The following is a 23,546-nucleotide window of genomic DNA, read 5'->3' on the forward strand; positions in this document are numbered from 1 at the left end:
TCTGTGAGTCGGCAAATCGTGGGAAAGTAGGTTAGTGGATGGTTAGTTGCAGAGAGTCTAAACACGTAGTTGTCATTGTTGTTATGTGCCGTCGAGTCAGACCCGACTCATAGTGACCCCTCCTTGGGTTTCTGAGCGGTATCACTACGGAAGTAGATTGCCCAACTTTCCTTCTGAGGAGTGGCTGGTGGGTTTGAACTGCCAGCCTTCTGGTTAGTGGTCAAGTGCCTTAGGCACTATGTATAGAATAACAAAAAGATAGTAGATCTGGGAAACAGGATTGAGAGTTGATCACAAGAATAAAGTAGAATCTTGATTGCTAGTGCTGTAACCAGGTGTCGTGAGAACCAATGTAGGAGAGGGTTCACTTAATGCTGATTAGGGATGTGATTGATATTAGAGCCGGATGGAGTAGAACTAGTTCGAGTGGACTTAACTGTAAGTTAGAAGTAAAAAGGGCTCAGGGGCTAAGCAGCTAGGTGAGGACTTACTGTTTTCTATAATAACTATTTTTGTTGTTTTTGATCTGTTGAATTGCTTGTGTTCTGCCATCTAAATAGTGTTTAGAGATTGAGTTTTTCTAAATCCATTTTATGCTTGAAGTACATAAAGGACATTTAATGCTTTTAAAGGATGCTGGCTGAGTCCACTGTCAAAGAATAACCATCTTCTACCTGTTTGGAAGGAGCTCTGGTGGCAGTGGCATAGTGCCTACGGCACTTGACTGCTAACCAGAAGGCTGGTGGTTCAAACTCACCAGCCACTCCTTGGAAGGAAGATGGGGCAATCTACTTGCATAGTGATACTGCCTCGGAAACCCAAGGAGGTGTCGCTAACAACAACAACCTTTTTGGAAACTTCAGGATTTTCGGTAGTGATTGTATTTACTTCAGATGTACAATAGAATATAGTTTTTGAATATGTAATTAAAATGGCTTCCAAAACGTTTGTCTTCTGAATTTTCTTTAAATTAGCATGCTTGGAAGTTTTCTGATTTACTTATTCAGCAAACATTTATTGACTTTAAAGTATGTTAGGTGGTCTGCTACCATGGCAAGTATTAAGCATATAGATATCAGATAACATAATTATTGTTTTTAATAAACTTAAGAGTTTAGAAAGAAAGATGAAAAGGGAGACCAATAGTTATTAAAATGCACTGTGATGATACTGTGTGAGTACACAGAGGGAAGAACCTTGGTGCAGACTGAGTCCAGGTTGGGAAATTCATAGAAAGCATCTTTAAGGAGTTCAAATTGAACTGGGATCTAAGGGAGTAGAGTAAGGAAATGAGGTGAAAAAACTGGCTGAGCATTCCAGTGGAAGTCCAGAGGCCTGGGAATGGGAAAGTTCATGGGACTCTGGAGAGGTGCCCATGGTCTGTATTATGAATGTTATGTGTGGGTCTGTGGCAGATATCATTGGAGAGTCAGGAACAACCCTGACTTTGTGCTCTGCAAAGGAGTTTGACTTTATCTTGAGTGTTGTGGAGGCCATGCAAGTATTTGGAATTGGAAAATTATGTAATCAGGTAGAAAATATACTGGTAAGGACATTGACACACATGTGCATACACACAGACCATTCTTTCTTACTGAAAAATGAATTAAGAAATTCAAGGATGATTCCGTTCAACAGAAATGCTGATTTTGTTCATATGAGGTCTTGTTTTGAGGCTTGGAGGGCATTCATTCTGGCACTGAGGAGAATGCAGTCACAGGCTGTTTTTCACAAAATCTTTTTATTATGGAACTTGATGAAAGTCCTGTACTACATGTATCTATCATCTGATTTTAACAAGACTTGTCTTTTTTGTCATATTTATTTTTGCTTTTTGTTCTAAATTGTTTTAAAGCAAATTACAGATGTTGTGATATTCAATCCAGAGAAAAGAATATTTTCATATATACAATACCATTGTCATTCCTAATAAATCAATCATAATTCATTAAGAACATTTTAAGATATAGAAAGGTCTCAAGTTGTTTTAGTTTTAGCTCTTCCCCTTGGGTCTTTGTTATAGAGCAGTGTCTAGTCTGTCTGAATGGCTGCTAATCGCATGGCTGGGTAGAATTTATGAAAAGTATTGATGGTATGCTGTCACACACGTACTGTTAGTTGCAGTTGAGTTGATTTTAACCTGTGGTGACTCCATGTATGCAGAATAGGACTGCTCTGCAGGGTTTTTGAGGCTGTGACTTTTTGGAAGCAGATCACCAGACCTTTTCTTCTGCGGCACCTCTGGGTAGGTTTGACCCGCCAACCTTTTGGTTAGTAGTCCAGCACTTAACCATTTGCACCATCCAGAGACTCTCATCACATACATATTGTAGTCCTAAATCCTTAGGTGGTATACAGTATAGGAAAAGATTAAGGAAGTTTTATTAGGAAATAATGCAAATTACAATTGTTAACTTAGGGTCTGTGCAAATTGAGGGTTGAAAGGGAGCTAGGCTCCCTTTAATATGGTATTCTTTTGTTTGCTATTTTTTATTTTACCATCATTAATTCTGCCTTTGCAATAGACTCTCTCCTGACTTTATCTTAATCTAGTATTTTATCCCTTTTTGCCACGTAATTCCAAGTTTTGGTGAGGATGAAAAATTAAAAATAGTCCTTCCTGTCAAACAAAAATTTAGGAGTTAGTAATTGAAATGATGTGTATGTATTTTAAATTAGAAACTCAGTTTATATAAGGTTTTTCTGTAAGCTTCATATTTTTATCTTTGGTAACTTTATATTTAATAGATATGAAGAGGCTGAAAAAGACTGCACACAAGCTATTTTATTAGATGGCTCATATTCTAAAGCTTTTGCCAGAAGAGGAACTGCGAGAATATTTTTGGGAAAGCTAAGTGAAGCCAAACAAGGTAAGACTATTTGTATAACAATTGGCGCTCACTCATCTTGATGAGACTTATAAGTTATAGAAGAGGTTTGCATAGCTTTACCATGGTTCAGGGATATAGGCTTAGACAATTACATTTTCTTTCTGCAGTTCAGATTATTAATACATTTGCAGATTTGAAGGAATGCAGCCTTCATAGTGGACTTGATTATCTTTTAATAGCACACAGTACAGTCCGGGTTACGGCCAATCTAAATTAATGAAAAATTTGAATTTTAGGTAAGAAGAAAAAAAGAGAAAAAGTAACAAAAAGGTAAGAATGGAAAGGAAGAGGAAAGGAATTAGCAGCTAGAGATAGAGCCTAATGGTGGTGTTCCTTTTTTTTGTGATTCTGTTAATTTGTTCCGTTACTTGTTTTTCCATGATCCCCCCTATCTATTCTTTGTGCTATTTTCATACATTTTATTTCTACATATGTTACAAAGCCCATAATAGTATGTTGCTGTTTTTGCTTTAGAGGTTAATTATCTTTCAAAGAATTTTTTTAAATGAGAAAAGAAGGCTTTTATTACTCATTTATTTATCACTTCTGGGGCTTGTCATTCCTTCATGTAGATCTGAGTTATCATTTGGTGTCATCAAAAGGGAATTTATTAATTCACTTTACCAAGTCTTGGAGAGGTAGGCATAGAGCTGTCCTTAATATAACCTGAATCCTAGAACTCACTCAGAGTTGTTTCCTTATTTTTAATCTTGACTTCTATTAGTTTGTTGGTGTCACTCTCTGTCTCCTCCATGCAGTGGGAGACATTATTACTGACAACTTTGAGATTGTATTCTTAGGGCTTGGCAATCCAAGGAAGAAGAGAGCTTCTTATATAAAGTCATGGAAAAGGTCCCTGGGTAGTTTGGCTTCACAATCTTGTTCCCTTTTTCTGGGCCAGTCAGCTATAGCCAGAGAACGGAAAACTTTTGAGTGGTCAGACCTGGATCATGTGTTCACCTTGTGGCTAGGGTAGGGTACTATTATGGGCGGAACCATATAGACTTGGGTGGGCAGGGCAGTTTGTCCAAGAACTTAGAGAGGTCTGTTCGTAGAAGGAGAGGAAGGAATGTTGAGCAGTAAAAGAAAAATGTTCACCATACAGTGTTAAGGAGTGAATATTACTCTAAGGGCTGTTGTTGTTAGTTGCTGTCAAATCTATTCTGACTCACAGTAACCCGGTAGAACAGAGTAGAACTGCCCCATAGTGTTTCCTAAGCTGTAATTGTTATGGGAGCACATCATCAGATCTTTCTTCCATAGAGCTTCTGGGTGGGTTTGAACTACCAACCTTTTGGTTAGCAGCAGAGCACTTAACCAGTTTGCCACCAGAGCTACTTTGTATAAGAAATTGATTTTTTTTTTAAAAAACAAATTTTTTTGAAATAATGTACAGTGAAATACACAAAACTAAAGTGATATGGGTCAATGCATTTTTTTTTTTCAGTGTTCCCTCCCCTCCCCTTGAACCCCTGGCAACGAACAAAGAAAGGTTCCCTCCATATAGAAACCTTTCCTTGACCCTCCACAACAATGAACTAAATAAACTATATTTGTCCTTCTGTGATTGACATTTCACTCAGCATAATGTCCTCCAAGTTCATCCATATTATGCGGTGTTTTGCAGACTCTACATTATTCTTTAGTGCTGTATATCATTCCAGTATGTGTATGTACCATAGTTTGGTCATCCATTCTTCCGCTGTAAATCTTAGAGATAAGTCCCTTGCCAGATATGTAATTATCAGCAAATATGAATTTGTTGCTGTCATTTTTGTTATGTGCTTTTTCGTGGTGTCAATTTCTTTGTTCCATATAATTTTCTGTGCTGAGCTTGTTTTGTTTATGAATCGTGTCATCACTTCCTTCATTGCTATTGTTTTAGTATTTGCTGAATATTTATGCTGGTCCTCTTTTTTGATGTGAAGGTTTATAATTTTTCTTTGAGGTTACCCTGTAATTTATAGTTTTCTTCCCAAGTTTAGAACAGTCCATTCTATCTTGTAGTTATCTTGACTTCCCTACCATCTAGAAGTTCTATAACGACAGTTTTTCCCCTCTTTTTGGTTTGTAGTTGTCCTCATTTGTCAATTGATGTCTCTGATTCCCTGTTTACAGTCTTGTACGTTTATTTACTTTGGATACTTCCATAGCTGGGTTGGTTTCTAGGTTGTATCATCATGTGTGTTGCAAAAAGGGCAAGGAGGCCACATGTTCTGACCTCCTCTAATCCCACAAGAGGAGGACAGAATCACCATCAATAGCCCAAGGCCTATTCCTGCCAGGCCAGACATGCTGCCTCCCTCCAGCCCTTTCTCCAACCGTTCCTCCCAAAGCACCCACCACCTCTCTCCTGGGTTCGATAATTCGCTGCAGTGGCCACACAGAACTCACAGATTATGAGGCTTATTAAGGAAGCACCAGGCTACAATTCGAGTTCAGGAAAAATGCTCAGTCTCTCTCCCCAGCCCACCGTCTCTCAGCCAAGTCTCTCACAGTCTCTCCCCCAGCAGTGCATGTCCCTCGGTGTCTTACTCAGCAATGCATGTCTCTTGGATCTCTTTCCCAGCAGCACGTGTCTCTTTCAGGGGCGCGTGTCTCTTTCAGCATCACGTCTTCCTCAACCAGTGGTCAGAGAGAGTTCTGCCCCTAGGAGGCCTCCTTTTGAGCCTGGCAGAGTGGTCAAACTAGCCAATCATAGTATCAGAACTCTAAGCACATGAGAGAGAGTGGGAACCTCCCAGAACATTGTATTGTGGCACGCCCAACAGAAATAATCCAGGTGGGCGACTTTAGTAATCAGGATCTTCTCAGTTGCTAATAGCAATTCCCACCTTGGAATTTACAAAGACTTATGGGTAGAAAAGCCACACTAAGTAATTTACTACACCACATGTGTTAATGGTCAGTTGTTGTTGCTTTTCTGTCCAAGGGCACCCTTTAGCATCTCTTGTAAGATTGGTCTGGTTTTAACAAATTCCCTTAATTTCTGCTTATCTGGAAATGTCCTAATTTCACAAAGATATTTGAGGGACAGTTTTGCTGGGTACATAATTCTTGGTTGGAAATTTTTCTCTTTCAGTGTTTTATATATACCATCCCGTTATCTTCTTGCTTGCATGGTTTCTGTTGAGAAATCCAAGCTTAGTCTTACTCGTTGCCCCTTGTAAGTAACTTTTCGTTTTTCCTGTGCTGCTCTCATGATTATTTCTTTGTTTTTGCTTTTGGTAAGTTTGATGATGATATGTCTGGGTGATTTTCTTTTGGGGTCTATCCTGTTTGTGGTTTTTTGGACTTCCTGGATGGATATGTTCTCATCTTTTGTTATACCAGGAAAATTCTCTTCCAACAAATCTTTGACAATTTTTTCTGTGGTTTTATTTGTTTCTTCCTGTTCTGGAATTCCGATTACACGTAGGTTATTCCTTTTGATGGTATCCCACACGAACCTTAGTCTTTCTTCATTTTGTTTTGCTCTTTTTTCTGATTTATCCCTTTCCAAAGAAGTGTTCAGGTATTTGCCTTCAGTCTCCCTAATGTTGTCTTCCATTAATTCAATTCTGCTCCTTTGCCCATTCAATGTCTTATCTATTTCTGAAAATCTACTATTAATTTTCTGGATTTCTGTGTGTAGATTTTGTATCATTTCTAATTTTTCATTTATTTTGTCATTTTGTTCTTGTATTGTCTTTTGAAATTGTTCTAGGGTTTTCTCTGTGTTTTCCTTGATCTGTCTCTCAATTCATTGAAGATACCTAAATATAATTCTTTTGAATTCCTTATCAGGGAGTTCTAGTACTGCATCTTCCTCAGAGATGTTTTAGGTCTGTATCCTGGTCTCTTGTTTCTCCTGCTTCATCTTGCTGCTTTGTGTGGACTTTGATGCTCTGTTGTCTCCAAGGCATTGTGATATTTTTTGTGTTTATATTTAATTGGTGATTGTATGTTGGAGTGACTTGCCCACGATTTTTATTTTCTTTGTTTTGTTTGTATGTTATCTATGCCAACAGAGTACTGTGCTGTGTTCCTCTATTTACTAGTCGGCAGCACTTAAACACTCACCACCTGTCTCCTTTCCTGTTGTCAGCCTCTTGTATGTCCCTGCCGACTTTGGCAAACACAGACTATTCTTAGGTCCCTGGAATCTGAATGAGAATGCTATCACTTTAAAATCCAAAATGGTTGCCACTTATAAAGATTCAAAATGTCTGTGCCCTTGGTCACTTTAAATATCCAAAATGGCCACTGTTGTAAACATTCAAAATGGCTGCACCCTCGGTTACTTTAAATATCCAAACTGGCCGCCGCTTGTAAACATTCAAAATGGCTGTGTCCTTGGTCACTTTAAATATCCAAAGTGGCTGTTGCATATGAACAATCAAAATGGCTGCGCCCTCTAGACAGCAGAAAGTCAATAGCTCAGGTTATCTCACACCTTGCTATTTCCCTTCCTAGTCATAGGCCACCAGTGCAGTCCTTGCAGCCCTTGGTGACCAGGGCTGATCTTTAGGTCAATTCTCAGGTCCCAGCACCACTTGGAAATATTCAGGCCATTGGTCCAATTGGAGTAGCTGACGGTCCACAGCTCTGACCATCTCTGTACTCATTGTTTTCATTCAGGTTTTTCCACTAGTTGGTGCCTAATCCACTTCTGTATAGTTCCTTTCAAAGCTCAGGGCTCCAGGATTATCTTCTACATCTCTGTCAATTGGTTTTTCTTTTCTTCGTTGAGGAGGGTCTGTGTCCCTTGTGTGCCTATTCCTCCATCTTACCAGCTTTTTTTTTTCAATGTAGCAGAGTCACTATTTATGTTTCAATCATCACCTTGACTGCAGTATGAAGAATGGTTTGGGAGGTGTTAAAGAGTATTGAGGGAGCTCTGGTAGCATAGTGCCTAATGCATTTGACTGCTAACCAGAAGGCTGGCAGTTCAAACCCACCAGCCACTCCTCGGAAGGAAAGTTGGGCAATCTACTTCATAGTGATACCACCTTGGAAACCCAAGGAGGGGTCGCTTTGAGTCGATCTGACTCAATGGCACATAACAACAACAACAAAGAGTATTGAGGTCTGAGTGTAGGGCCAGTTAGAATGTGATTATAACCAGATGAGCGGTGATATGATTCGATCCAGAGTGATTATAGTAAAGATGGAGAGAAGTAGGTGAATTTAAGATATATTTTAGAGACACAGGCAGTGGTGCGTGGAGTCAGTTTGCATTGGGTTGGAAGAGACAATTGTGCAAATCTCTTCCCAACTCTACATTCAGTGATGTCATATTGGTGGCTTGAAATCAACCATGGCAGAAGGATTTATACTGTGAAAATTGGTAATTATTACCAACTAGGGCCTTCTTCCTCCTGACAACTAGCTATTAAATATTTTAATTATCCAGACTACTGGGTAATAGGGCAGAGAGGGGAGATGTGAGGTGAATGACTCCTAGATTTCTGGTCTGAGCATCTGGGTGCGCTTTTCCATGTGCACTGTTTATACCCAGTATGAACTAATCCTCTGTTCTCTTAGATTTGATCTTAGTTTGATGAGTTACTCTGTCAGGTGTTAACAGTGTGAGCTTTGGTAAATTACATAACCTCTAGAACTCAGTTGTATCATCTGTGTAATGGGGTTGTATGAGGATTACGTGAGATTTCATATAAAGCAACTAATACTAAAACCAATTCACTGGCATTGAGTTGATTCCAACTCATAGCAACCCTATAGGACAGGGTAGAACCATAGGGTTTCCAAGATTGTAAATCTTTATGGAAGCAGACTGTTTCATCTTTCTCCTGCACAGAGGTCGGTGGGTTTGGAACCCTCAGCCTTTTGATTAGCAGCTGAATGCTTTTTAACCACTATCCCACCAGAGCTCCTTCAATAACTAGAATAAAAATCCACCGCTATTGAGTCAATTCTGACTCAGTCACCCTTTAGAAAAGAGTAGAACTGCCCTATAGTGTTTCCTAGTAGAGCTCTGGTGGCGTAGTACCTAAGGCATTTGACTGCTAATCAGAAGGTTGGTGGTTCAAACCCACCAGCCATTCCTCAGAAGGAAGATCAGGCAATCTACTTCCGTAGAGATACTGCCTCGGAAAAAGAGTTTCCAAGGCTATAAATCTTTACAGAAGCAGACCACTTCATCTTTCTCCCACAGACTGCCTAGTGGGTTTGAACTGCCAACGTTTTGGTTGCAGCTGAATGCTTTAACCGCTACCATCAGAGCTCCTTAGCACTAGTATGTTGTTGTTGTTCTTGTTAACGTACTGTAGAGTCAGATCCAACTTATAGTGACCGCTCCTTGGGTTTCCGAGGCAGTATCACTACGGAAGTAGATTGCCCCATCTTCCTTCCGAGGAGTGGCTGGTGGGTTTGAACCACCAGCCTTTTGGTTAGCAGTCAAGTGCCTTAGGCACTATGCTACCAGAGCTCCCATAGCGCTAGTATAGCATTCAGTAAACATTTGTTTTTATTGCTTATTTGTTGCCTGGCATCCTGAGTAAACTTCTTTAAAGAAATGTGGGAGTTACTATCCTAAGTGTATAATATCTTGAATTCCATAAAGTATTTTCACTACTTTATTATGTTTTTTAAAAATTCACTGTAGATTTTGAAACTGTTTTACTTCTGGAACCTGGAAATAAGCAAGCAATAACTGAACTTTCTAAAATTAAAAAGGTAATGTATTCTTTTCACTAAAATGCTGCTTTATTTTCTGAAACATAAACACATTTGCGACATAATTAACTTGAGAATGTTTTGATAGTCATAATACCAAATTTATTTTGAAGGAGTTAATTGAGAAAGGACAGTGGGATGATGTCTTTCTCGATTCTACACAAAGGCAAAATGTGATAAAACCTGTTGAAAATACACCTCATCTTGGATCAGCTGTAAGTATATCACTTTTCTTTGATTTTTTTCCTTGCCATTAAAATATCAGTGTTGTATTAGTAAGATTTGGAAACAAACCACTGAATAGCTGAGGCTACTTTTATAATCTTTAAAAATGCTTCCTATGATGTAATAAAATGGGAAAATTTTAGCTGTTAAGAGTTTTGAAGTAACTCTAAATGACTTTTAATTTAAATAAATTTAAATATTTCTTTACATTTTTCTGTTATTAAAGGAATCTGAGATAACTTATTATTTTGTAGTAAATTTTTTTCCCCATTCTGTTGTGAGGTTGAGTTCATATATCAGCCTTGCGTCTTATGCTAAATTAGCACTTAGGGTAAAAATCTAGTAAAGGTAAAAATTACCCTTAAAAAGATGCAGTGTGCATTGTTTTGGGTATGCTCTACTGTTTCTTTTAAGTTCAGCAAAGCCAGTTTTATTCTGCAGCATTGAGACAGAGTACCTTCCATAAATTTTGCAGTTTGGTTTTTGTTGAACCTTTATAGTTGAATTCATTGAAGTCAAATTCGAATATGATGTACCTATTATAATTTTTGACATTTGCATAGTTATTTCATATATATATATATATATATATATATATATATATATATAGTGAAAAAATATACACAGAAACATATGTAATACATAAGATTTTAAAAATAATTGTAAAGTGAACATCCATGAAACCACCAGGCAGTCAGAAAATTGACTATTAGCCCCTCAGAATCTTCCCTATGCCTACCCATACTGATCATGATGCTCCTGCTCCCTAGAAGTAACTGTTAAGCATGGATGATGCTTTGGTAGGAACAACAGTTTCCTAAGGAAGTCAGGGCAGGTATTTTTATCCTTCTTTTACAAAGGAAGAAAGCGAGGCAAAAAATGTTTGTGTTTTGCCAAGTCATATTTGAGGTACGTAACAGAGAACCATGATTCCTTTTTCTGGTCTAATTTAATACTTTTTCCAGTGTTCCCATTGTGACTTATTTTTGGAGTTTTCTGGAACAGTACTGGTTTCATGTGTTGCATGTGCCAAGCGTAAATCTAATTGCTTTCATACAGTATATTCGTTTTCATACATTACTTTCATTTGCTGTTAATTTGTTCTTTACAGTAAAGGTGATTGATTAAATGTTTAATTGAATGTGATTTAAGCTTTTATATGATTGTAAGACTTTTTCACAAAACTTAATCCACAAGGTTTGAAAAAGCATTTGTCAGACTTTCTTGTCCATAATTAAAAAAACATTGTCAAAAAAAAAAAGACATCATGTGGTAAATCAAAAGTATGTATGTGTAATGTCTTATGGCTAATCTACCTGAAGCAACTTTTATAAATTTGTTAGGTCCTCTTCTCCTTTACTTTAAAGAATAATTTATGGTAGTAGTGAAAATGAAACATGCATTTAAATCTTCAGTGACAGTATTTCAAAACAAAACAAAATATGTCTATGAAGTGAGATGACCCAACACAAATAAAATCAGTATCTTAGTGGGAAGGGGAAAAAATTAAAATTGCTGTTTATTTTTATAATAAGCCTCCATGATGAACGAAAATAGAAGGCAGGCAGTTTGGTATAATGCATTGGAGATTTGATTTGAACCCCATCTCTGCCACTTTAGAAGCTTTGGTGGTTAAAGCATTGGGCTGCTAACCAGAAGCTTGGCAGTTTGAACCCACCAGCCACTCTGTGGGAGAAAGATGGGGCTGTCTACTTCCTTAAAGAGTTACAGACTTGGAAACCTTATGGGGCAGTTCTGCCCTGCCCTGTGGGGTCATAATCAGTTGGATTTTATTTGCTGGCAGTGAGTTTGGATCTGCCACTCTGTAAGCTTTTGAAATCTGCAAATTACCTAACCCCTGTGTTTTCCTCATCTTTTCTTCTTCCGTTGAGACTAACTCACAGGTTACTTTGGATCAAAGGAAATAACATCCATAAATGCTAAGGTGGTTTCAGGTGGAACAATTTTTTTTCTGTCACTTCTTTGTGAGACCATCTGGTCACTAGAGAAAGAGTATGGTCAGGAAAAAAAGGAAGTCCACAGGAACTGGGGAGAGAGGGCTTGGGTTAATTTATCCAAGTAAGACGCTATAGTCTGTACTTCAAGGGCTGGCAGCCTGACCTCCAAAGAGAGAGAGAGTGGGTTGAGGCAGGAGAGCAGAGATGTAATTCAGCTGGGATCTGGGATTCCTGGTTAGAGATGTAGTAAACGAAAGTCTTTTCTAACAACTTTGTCTCTGATTTTATTTTGTCAAAATTTCACCTTTCTACTTTCTGTTTTTTCTCATTTTTCTTGCAGTGCCTGTAATATAAAGCTAAATAAAATATTATGCTTCCGAGTCAGTTTTTAAAAGAGGGTGCATTGAAGCTTTTATATTTTCTGAGATACTTTCTGTAATGGTATCTGTTGTGTTTTACCAGCATCTTCACATGTCTCCCCTAATTCCACCCAGCCCCACCCAGCCATCAGCCCTTAGTACCCACTTACCCCATAGCTGCTCAGTATCCACTGGTCTACACCAGGGCTTTGATGATTCTGGTTTGACCTCTTGCTGAAAATTTGCATTTCCACCCCAGAAATACTGAGTTAGAATCTATATTTCAACAATATAAAGTCAACTGGGGATCTTGTTAAAATTACAGATTCTGATTCTGAGGTGGAAATTCCTATTCTTAGTACCTGGTTAGAAGCTTTGGTTTATACTTAACAGAGCCCATTTCTTAGGAAATCCATTAATTAGGATCATGTTTACACATCTGTTGCCAATAAAGGACTTTAGTTTTAAATGGGGCCACTTTGGGTTAGTTCAGTAATTACTACCTATCAGAATATATAGTCTTAGATAAAATCCTAACATGTTCAAATTCTTAGTATTTTGAGAGAAACAACTGCTAATGATAGTTCTCACCAAAGCAAAGGCCTTAACATGATGGTACTTTAAAACAGAATTGCCTAAAGGAGTCTGGTAAAAAATTTGCTAATAGTTTTTTTTTTTTTTTTTTTTAATGTACATTTGTCCAATAACATTGAATTTTTGCCATTGGATCTTATCTTGGCTGTGTTGATAGAATGTCTGGTTATGACATTGAATTTAGTATAGGTCAAAAGTTTCTATATTTACAGCTTTTTGATGTATAATTCAGCTGTACAGTTGAACACTTGGAGTATATTGAAAAATGTTTTTCTTTTTTAAATTTAAACTTTTCTACAGAAGTAGAAAAAATGAATTCTCATTTTTATCATGTAACTGCAACTTATTATCAATATTTTATAAGTTTTAGGAGGTGGTTTTAAGTGTGTCTTTTTGAAATCCCTGGTGAACAGTAGTTCCCTTAGTATATTTCAGTTTGTGTGGTTTAATGATAATAGTGGAAAATACTGTTACATTTTATTAAAAGTGAATGAAGGAATGCTCTATGTAAATTTATGAAGAAATTGAAAATGTTTGACATTTGTAATGGGTTATATAGTGACTGCCATTTTTTAAAATTGCAAAACCATTATTGTTTCTCAAAAATTATACTAAATTTTTCAAAAACTCCTAATAATCTTGTGAATAGTATTTGATAAATCTTTAATCCTGGGCTGGTTTTGCCCAGCTGCTACGTTTAGAATGCTAACGTTACTCTGTTGTGTGTTTAGAATGCTAACATTACTCTGTTGTCATTCACAGTGCAGCGTATTTTTGGGGCTTGTTCTGTTATTCTTCGGTTGGCCCACTGTACTACTGTTGTTTGGTCATTTCTTTTTCCTGCTCTGTTGCCGGTTAGGATGAAGTCCAAGCTTCTTGACAAGGCACACAAGTCCCTTTATAAGCTATCTTCCAGCAACCTTTCAGGCTTTGTCTCCTACTGCTCCTCCCCTTTGCTAGCCCCATCTTTCCAGGGGACTTCTCCCCTTTCTGCTGACCATGCCTTACCCTTCCACATTAATATTCTTTTGTACTTTTTCTGTGAAGTCTTCCCCCAGGCTACTGTTTATCTCCCCTCCTCTGTGCTGTCTTAAAACATTTTGTGTTTTCACCTTTTATACATATCCCATTGCCTTGTAATTTTCATAGACACAAGTCTCTCCTCCCATTTAGACTCTTGAGGGTAGATGCTATGCATGACATTTTACTCTTGGTATCCTTAGACAGAATATGACACCTAAGTCTGTCTAGCCACCAAACTGAATTTACTTATAACTGTGATAGTGACTATGAGAACACTGGAATCTTTCAATTTGGGAACCCTTTCACATGTTGATTTTAAACAATTAATTTTGTTTTAGAAGCCACTTAAGAAGGTTATTATTGAAGAAACTGGTAATTTGATACAGACAGTTGATGTGCCAGATACCATCACTGCTGCTGCTGCTCCAGAGGGTAATCCTAATCTAGCAAATGTGGCAGCAACCACAGGCCCTGCAAGTAAGAAGAATTCAAGCCAAGATGACCTTTTGCCCACAAGCGATAGTCCAAGAGCAAAAGTATTGAAAATAGAAGAAACCAGTAATACTTCAGCCCTCCAGTAAGTTGAGCAACTCTTGTTTTATCATCTAGAATGGTGATGAGTCTACTAGAAAATTGATTTACTAGTAAGATTTATGGTCTGTACTCATCACCATCATTTTTTCTATCCAAATCAAGTTCTTGTTTCTATTTTTTAAATTAATACTTAACCATGAAAGAGATTTTGCTTAAGGATGACCAGACCTCTATCACAATTCCTTTACTATAATGGGGAATTTAGAGTTATGTGTCTTGAACAGATTGATTTTAATTTTCTTTCTAGGATTTCAGTACATGTTCACTTTTCAATTCATCAAAATTTAATTTTTAAAAGAAGTTTCATCGACTGATACACCATGTGATCCTCAGCCTATATGACTATGAGACCAGAAGAACTAGGTGGTGCCCAGCTACCACTGTCAGCTTCTCAGGGGGGGATCTGTGTGGAGGTCCTGGATGGAACAAAACTCAAAATCATACAAAAAGAAAGGGACCAGGTTTGCTGGTCTGATAAGCCTGGTGGAATCCCTGAGACTACAGCCCCCAGCTGCCCTTCAAATCTGTAATTGACCCCACTCCTGTGGCTTCCTGCCAAACAAGAGACAGGCATATAAGCTGAACCATTTACATTAGGTAGATACACTCCTTGGAGAGATCAATCATGGGAGAAAAGAAGGGCTGTGTATGTACAGGGTGATAGCTTGGGGCAGGAGTTCATGGGAGAGGACACAGGGAAGAGGTAAATATGGGGAGGAAGTAGAGAGGGGAGCTGTTGCATTGTGGGAGATTGCAGTCAATGTCATGAGACAAAGTGTTTGTAAGCTGCTATATGGAAAATGAATTTGCTCTGTAAACTTTCACCCAAATCACAATAAAAATTAGGCTTTACAAATTAATCCAGCCATTAATATTTAAGATTACTTATTTAGAATTTTTTAAAGTAGGTACATATATTTTCTTAATGATAAGAATACAAAGGATATAGTTTAATTTGGGATGTTGAAACTCTTTTTTAAAAATAATTTATTTTGGTTGTTGAGAAAATACACAGCAGAACATATACTAAGTCAACAATTTCTGCATGTACATTTCAGTGACATTGTTTACATTCTTCGAGCAGTACAACTATTTTCACCCTCTTTTTCTGAGTTGTTCCTCTTTTCATATATTCTTGGCATTATCACTCAGTAGACCTTTTATTGTACCTAGCAGTTGAGTAAAATTCATTAAAAATTTGCTTTTTTTGTTTTACTTTGAACTTTAGTAGTAGTTCTAGTTAAAGTGACAGTGTGGATTGTGGGAAAACAGGAGGCAACTCTTTTTTGGGGTGAGCATTTTTTCCTTCTTGGAACATCTTCCTTGAAACTGAGTTCAGATTTCTGAAGCTTGGGAGTATGTGTGATGCTATAATGCAGTATATAGAAATGGTGTGCCCAACAGACGGCCAAGCTGTTGCCCAACAGATGAGGATAGTCATTATGTAACCAGGATGTGAACGTTTGCAAAAGCATGATCTATTTTGCCTATGTATATGTATAAATAAAACAAGAGTTTACTATTTGCAGAACATAAATAGCTAATACAATGTTAATGAAATTGGAAGTTTTAAAATCTGTATTTTTGTTTCCTTATATGAGCTTTGACTGTTTATGGTTATTTTCTAATTGTTTAATGGCTCTGAAATATTTTCAGACCTCAAGACAGTTTGAAACAAGAGGTATGTCAGTCTTTGAGTGAGAAGATTTCCAAAGAAGTAGAAAAAACACCTGTTCAGTTTATTACAACTGTTCTTCCTCCGGTTCCTGCAAACTCATTCCAGCTTGAATCTGATTTCAGACAACTGAAAAGTTCTCCAGATACCTTGTACCAGTATTTAAAGGTAAGAATGAGGACATTGTAAGTAATATAGTGTAATATATTGTAAGTAAAAAGGCAAAGAACTTTTTTTTGTCACTATATGGTAATAGTGGGAGAAAGATGTGAATCTGCTTCTGTAAAGATTTATAACCGTGAAAACCCTGTAGGGTAGTACTATTGTGTCCCATAGACTCACTGTGAGCCAAAATTGACTCTATGGCAATGGGTTTGGTTTTGGTATAGTAATAGCGCTATAGTGATACTGCCTCGGAAACCCAAGGAGGGGCACTATGGGTCGGGTCCGACTCCACGGCACATAACAACGACGACAACAACAACAAATAGTGCTATATTTGCTTTTGTATAATACGATTATAGAAAATGCATTTATCCCTTGCCTGATACATCACCCCAGCCAGAGTATTTTTAAGATTTGCAACCAGGAAACCTCATGGCCTCCTTTAGAAATATGTTCTATGTCAACTTCTATTGTCTAAAGTAACTTAATCTAATTTCATATAACATAACCTAAGCTTAATCCTAGGGAAGGAAAGCTAACATACTTTGAGTATCTTCTCTGTGCTGTGCAGTGCTTCTATTTAGACGGTCATTTTCCTGAAAATGAATAAAGCTCTAAAAAAAAAAAAAGAATAAAATCATATGAAATTTAGTAAATAATGTGTTAAAAACCAAACTCAATGCTGTCGAGTCGATTTCAACTCACAGCGACCCCTCCTTGGGTTTCTGAGGTAGTATCTTTACGGAAATAGATTGTCCAGTCTTCATCTGAGGAGTGGCTTATGGGTTTGAACTGCCAGCCTTCTGGTTAGCAGTCAAATGCCTTGCACACTACACCACCAGAGCTCCTGAAATAATGTGTTAGGATTGTCTTTTTAAAGTATAATGAATAGTAACAATCCCTTATAATTCTGTAGTATACAATATCTTCCAAAGACAAAGACATTGTTTCATGTAATTCTTTTTTTTTTTTTCCAAACTCTTTAATTATTTTTATTGTGTCTTGGGAGCTGTCTCAAGTCTCCTGTGTCTCTTAAAATGCTATACATCTCTTCTGTTTGTGAAATTTTTGTCTGGCTTGAACAGAGTAATTACCTTGCTTTCATTTTTCTGTCCTGCTTGCATTTTAGTGTGCCTCCATTATTATTCATTAAGTACTACTGTATAGTAGTTATTCTTTATTATTTTTACCTATACAATTATTATATAATTAATTTGTGATGTGGGAATGTTGTCCTGATTTAATTTTCTAACTCTGTATTTTTCCCAAGCAAATTGAACCATCCTTGTATACTAAGTTGTTTCAGAAGAATCTGGATCCAGATGTATTCAATCAGATCATTAAAATTCTGCATGACTTTTACATTGAGTAAGTTGAAATTTTTTAGTTACACTCTCATATTGTAATGCTATGCTGTTTCCAGTGATTTGAGATATTCATTCCCTTTGATATCATATTAAAGTATCTTGTATATAGGAAAATTTGCTTTCTAGTAATTTCTATTGTTGCAGAAGTTGTAAAGAGATGACAAGTACAAACAATAAAAAGAAATATTTAAGTGAGTGGAAAAAGTTTTTAATTTCTTTTTTAGAAAAAGGTGGGATGAAAATGACAAGTGTTACAGCAGATTAATAGCTACTTTGCTCAGCCCTCATTTAGGACTGTTATAATTTCTTTAGTTGACTTGATAAATCTCTTTATTTGGTAACTTAAAATATGGACAGTCTCTAGGAGAAAAAGGTAATAAGTGAATATATATAATTAGAAATATGGCAAACAGAATTATATAAGCTCCTTTTAATTGGTCATTTATTTTTATATTGTATTATTTCAGGAAAGAAAAGCCATCACTCATCTTTGAAATCTTACAAAGACTTTCTGAACTAAAAAGGTTTGATATGGCAGTAATGTTTATGTCAGAACCTGAAAAAAAAAGTAAGTTCCAAAATAAAAGTATATTAATTTCCTGAGGTTGCTACAAATAACAAAATACCACAAATTAGGTGGCTTATGAGAACAGAAATGTATTGTCTCACAGTTCTGGAGGCCAGAAGCCCAAACTCAGGCTGTTGGCCATATTGATTTTTTTCTGAGTGCTTATGGAGAATCTGTGCTACACTTGTCTACTAACTTCTAGTGATGGGTGGTGATCCTTGGCATTTCTTGGCTTATACATGCATCACTTAAAGTCTCTGCCTCTGTCCTTAAGTAGCCATCTTCCCTCTGTGTCTCTTCTTCTCTTTTATAAGGACACTGTTCATATTGGATTAGGATTTGGCCTACTCCAGTATGACCTCATGTTAATTAATCTGTTAACATTTTCAAAGACCCAGTTTCCAAATAAAGTTATGCTCACAGGTCCAAGGGTTAGGACTTCAGCATGTATCTTTGAGGCACACAATTCAGTCTGTAAGAGACAGCTTTTCCACATCTCTGTTTTCTTTCATGTTCCTTTAGGCATTCAGTAAATGATAGCAAACATGTATTGAATGGTTGCTATGAATAAGATGTTCTAATTAAAATTATTATTTTTTAAATCCTGACAACACCATGAGGTATGGATACTATTATTACCTTCCTTGTTTTACAAAAGGGAGCTCTGGTGGCATAGTGCCTAAGGCATTTGACTCTTAACCAGAAGGCTAGTGGTTCAAACCCATCAGCTACTCCTCAGAAAGAAGATTGGGCAATCTCCTTCTGAAGAGATACCGCCTTGGAAACCTGAGGAGGGGTCGCTGAGCTGAGCTTGCCTCTCGCTGCCCCCACAATTAATGCCTGCTCTGTTGATCCAAGAGGAACGTGATGTCTGCATTCAATACTCAGGCTCCCTTCACCTCTTGTTCCTCCTGAGGAATTAGTTTTATTTTTCTTAGTTTATATAGTCCTTGGGAGCTCTGGTATTGTAGTGCCTAAGGCATTTTACCGCTAACCAGAAGGCTGGCAGTTCAAACCCACCAGCCACTCATTGGAAGGAAGATTGGGCAATCTACTTCTATAGAGATACCGTCTTGGAAACCTAAGAGAGGGTTGCTGTGGGTCGGATCCTACTCCATGGCAGTGAGTTTGGGTTTTTTTGGTTTGTTTTACAAATAAGGAAACGGGGGTGCAGAGAAGTTAAGGAGCTTGCCTAAGGTCACATAGGTAGGAGGTCAAACCCAGAATGTGAACCCCGGTGCTCTGGCTCCATCAGCTTTTCTACTTGAAAATGCAGTAACAGTATCATGACTGAGTTGGAACATGAAATGAGTCCCTGCCACAAGAGAATATATATAACAGGGTGGGTTGTAGGGGAGATTGAATTCATTCTGAGAGATCATAGTTAATTTCCTTGAGTTGGCCTGATTTAAGTGAAACCTCAGAAAAGAGCAGAAATTGCTTAGATGAAGGGCTGGAAAGAGGGTTTTAGACTGAGGGAATGAAAAACAAGGCAAGAAGAGGACATTGAGTTCAACAGATGAAAAGCACTGCGATGCGGCTAGATGGGAGAGTTAGGGGAAAGAGTGGCAGAACCTGAAGACTTACGCCTCTGTTTATCTCCATGCCCTATTCTTGGGATTAAAGAGTCAGGCTTTTTTGAGGGTGGACAAGCTATAATTTAAGTAAAACCAAACTTCAGGAACTTGAGTTACTCAGAATTTTGGGCTATATACACTTGTTACAGGAAAAATAAAAATCATTGAAATATAAGAGTGATTGAGTGCATCATTCTAAATCATTAAGAAAAATATACAGTGTACTTAGGGTAGTGGACATGTAATTTAGAAACTTTATAATAGTGAGGGTTTAAACCTAAAGAAGTTACTGCTTTAACTTTAATTAACTAAAAACATGCCCTGAAAAATACTATATCTTCTTCTTATTCTGACGTTATCTACCACTTTTCTTGATCACCTTGATAGTGCATTAACACTACTTTTTTTGATATTCCAAACTGCTCACTATTTTGGCCTCAAGGGCTTTGCATTTGGTCATTCCCTTAGCATGGGATATCTTCCCACGTTGCTTCCTCACTTTTCAGTTTCTGCCTGTCACCACTCCAGTTACCTTTCTTTACCAGCTCTAGTTAAAATAACTGCCTGCCTCTCCTCCCATCACCTGCTGTTGTCTTACTCTGCTTTATTGTTTTTGTAGCACGAACTGTGAAAAGCCTACAGTGGTCATGTATGCATCTAGGATTTCTCTTTCCCTAATAGAATGTAGGATCCATGAGAGCAGGAACTTTGCCCACTTTGTTCACTTGTGTATCCCCAGAGCTAGGATAGTGCTTAGTGCATAATAAGCTGTCGTTGAATGAATACCTTCTGGCCATGGTAATGTGGTAAGTTCAAGGTGTATGTACTCAAAGAATATGAGTTGGCTCTTCATATTAGCCTGCTATTGAGTCACCACTGTCTGATAAGTTAAACACGGAGCATTTAGAATGGTTCCTGGCATGTAACTAAGCATTCAGTAAGTGTTAGCTATTGTTTATCCTTTATTATAGCCATTATTTATTAAAAACTTTTAACTAGTTTTAATGCTGAGAAGTCTATGAACTATAACAGTGTTTCTCAAAATGTTGATTGTGGACCATTCAGTGGTATGAAAGATGATTTTACATGATTCCTAGATAATTTTTTTTTAACCTTTAATAACTATGTATTTTATTTTACTATATATCATAAAAAATACATAGCTAGCCTATCAAAGATGGGACTGTGTAGATGTTATTGCTAGTTTTCAATTTACAGTAGTGATAATTTTCTTTTAAAATAAAATTATTTAAGCTTAAAGTTTAAAGTCAATTAAAATAAAAATGTTGACTAAAAGAATATTTGTTACACAGGGCAAAAATTTTGAAGGTAGTATACAAAAAACTCACTGCTGTCAAATTGTCTCTGACTCATAGCGACCCCTCCTTGGGTTTCTGAGGCAGTATCGCTACGGAAGTAGATTGCCCAATCTTCCTTTGAGGAGTGGCTGGTGGGTTTGAACCTCCAGCCTTCTGGTTAGCCGTCAAATCTCTTAGGGCACTATGCCACCAGAGCCCCCGAAGGTAGTATAGCAAGAATTAAATTTAATCTGTCAGATTAATGTCATACATCACGCTCAGTTGACATAAAATACTGCACAAAAACACTGCTCTACATCATACTTAGGAGCTCTGGTGGTGTAGTGCCTAAGGCATTTGACTGCTAACCAGAAGGCTGGCAATTCAAACCCACCAGCCACTCCTCAAAAGAAAATTAGGCAATCTACTTCCGTAGTGACATTGCCTCGGAAACGCAAAGAGGGGTTGCTATGAGTCAGAGACAATGCACTGGCAGTGAGTTTGGTTTGGTTTTGACATCATACTTTGGTGAGTAGCAACTGGGGTCTTAAAAGCTTGCAGGTGGCCATCTAGATGCAACAATGGGTCTCCCCTCATCCAGAGCAGAGAAGAATGAAGAAAACTCAAGATGCATGGAAACCATTAGTCCAGGGGACTAATGGACCATATGAACCTCAGCCTTTATGACCATGAGACCAAAAGAACTAGATGGAGCCTGGCTACCACTGTCAACCACTCGGAAAGGGATCAGTACAGGAGATCCTGGATAGAGTGGGAAAACAGTGTGGAACAAAACACAAAATCATAAAAAAAAAAGAAGACCAGGTTTACTGGTCTCATAGAGCCTGATGAGACCCCTGAGACTTTGGCCCCTAGTTACCCTTCAGGTCTGGAATTGAACTTAATCCTGTGTCTTCCAACCAAACAGTAGATAGGCATATAGGGTGAACATTTACATCAGGTAGTTACACTCCTTAGAATGATCAATCATGAGAGAACAGAAGGGCAGTATTTGCACAGGGAGATAGCTCGGGGGCAGGAGTGCATGGGAGGGAAAGACAGGGAAGAGGTAACTATGGGGAGGAAGTGGGAAGAGAGCTGTTAATTGTAGGGAATGTCATGAAACAAAGTATGTATGAACTGCTGTATGGAAACGAATTTGTAAACTTTCACCCAAATCATGCTAATAATAAAAAATAAAGATTAATGTCATTGATCAGGGTCAGTTGGTGTAACATAGTCCACAAAGACAATGTTCTACAGCCTGTTTTGGTGAACAGCGTTAACTCCATGTCAGTGAGAGTAATGTAAAACAGTAACACCAGGGAGGTATGCACCCCTTAGAACAACCAGTCATTTGAGATCAAAGGGTGGCATTTGCCCAGGGATAAAGCTCAGAAAGCAAGAAGGGATGAAGAAAGGAGGACTAATGGGAAGGGTAAACACAGGGAGGAAGTGAGAAGAATGCTGTTACATTGTGGGGATTGCAGTCAATGTCCAGTGTCATGATCAAAATATGTAAATCATTGAATGGAAAACCAGTTTGCTTTAAACTTTCACTCAGATCACAATAAAAAGTTAAAATGTCATTGAGGATGTAGGGGAAATTTGTTACCTGCTAAAGCAAAATATTTTAGTAAGAGACATCATTGGATTGCTATGTAATGTTCCATTCTAGTGTCGCCTTTTTAAATACCTGAATTAGAATTTATAAATGGTTCTAAAAATTATTGCTTTAAAATGTAAAAAAAGTTGTTATTTTACAGATCAGATTACTCCCTTTAATTTACCTGTTTTGTTTAGTTTAAAAAGGGTGATTAAAACAAAGAATGATTTTTCAATTTTCTTTTTCAGTTGCACATGCATTGTTCAGTCACATTGATAAATCAGGATTGAAGGATAAGTCTGTTGAAGAGCTCAAGAAAAGATATGGTGGTTGATTTCTACTTTTACTGAAATCGCCTTTGATGTTCATATGTAAACTTTTTTTTTTTTTACTGAAAATAAAGTGTTTTGCTTTTTAAAAAAATGAAATATAGAAAAGGATTATCTTTGGACCTAAGTAACTACAAAGTGAATTGTGATTTCACTAGGGAGAAACGTATTCATGTGAACTATTTATAAATCTTTTTGTGAAAATAAAATATGTAAATAATATTTACATGTAAGAATTGGTGTCTTATTTTATAAGTAATTTCAAATGTTTTGATAGTTTTTAGTACTCCACAAATGTAATTTTATATTTTCATGATCTTTTGTATAAGCACATGAAAAGCCTTTATTATGATATGAATAAAGTTATTTTGTATAGAGGGGGACTTAAGAATATAGCCATATTGTTTGTTCATAAAGTTTTTTTTTTAATATCACTGTACCAGTCCACTGACATAAAATCATTCAGTTGCAGGATAGGTATTTTTACTATTTGTATTGGAAGGAGACCTTTAGCTAGACTTTTTTTTTTTTTTTTTTAATTGTGATTTGAGTGAAGATTTACAGAGCAAATTCACTTTCCATACAGCAGTTCACATATACTTTGTCTCATGTCATTGATCACAGTTTACCACAATGTAA

The 23,546-nt window shown here is 37.2% G+C and overlaps 1 protein-coding gene across 1 annotated transcript in view; it reads left to right on the top strand.

Annotated features, from left to right (window-relative positions):
* RPAP3 (RNA polymerase II associated protein 3) overlaps positions 1–22,912 on the top strand; it is a 41,469-nt gene extending 18,557 nt beyond the window's left edge. Inside the window, exons 9-15 of the mRNA XM_007937904.2 lie at positions 2,749–2,870; positions 9,499–9,569; positions 14,067–14,305; positions 15,979–16,165; positions 17,433–17,530; positions 17,997–18,097; positions 22,827–22,912. Of these exons, the coding sequence (XP_007936095.1) occupies positions 2,749–2,870; positions 9,499–9,569; positions 14,067–14,305; positions 15,979–16,165; positions 17,433–17,530; positions 17,997–18,097; positions 22,827–22,912 (904 nt within the window). The remainder of the gene's footprint in view (positions 1–2,748; positions 2,871–9,498; positions 9,570–14,066; positions 14,306–15,978; positions 16,166–17,432; positions 17,531–17,996; positions 18,098–22,826) is intronic.
* The last annotated feature ends 634 nt before the right edge of the window (positions 22,913–23,546 follow it).

Source organism: Orycteropus afer, unplaced genomic scaffold (genome assembly GCF_000298275.1).
Source record: "Orycteropus afer afer isolate SDZICR_OR568_19922 unplaced genomic scaffold, OryAfe1.0 scaffold00045, whole genome shotgun sequence".
Taxonomy (NCBI): Eukaryota; Metazoa; Chordata; class Mammalia; order Tubulidentata; family Orycteropodidae; genus Orycteropus; species Orycteropus afer.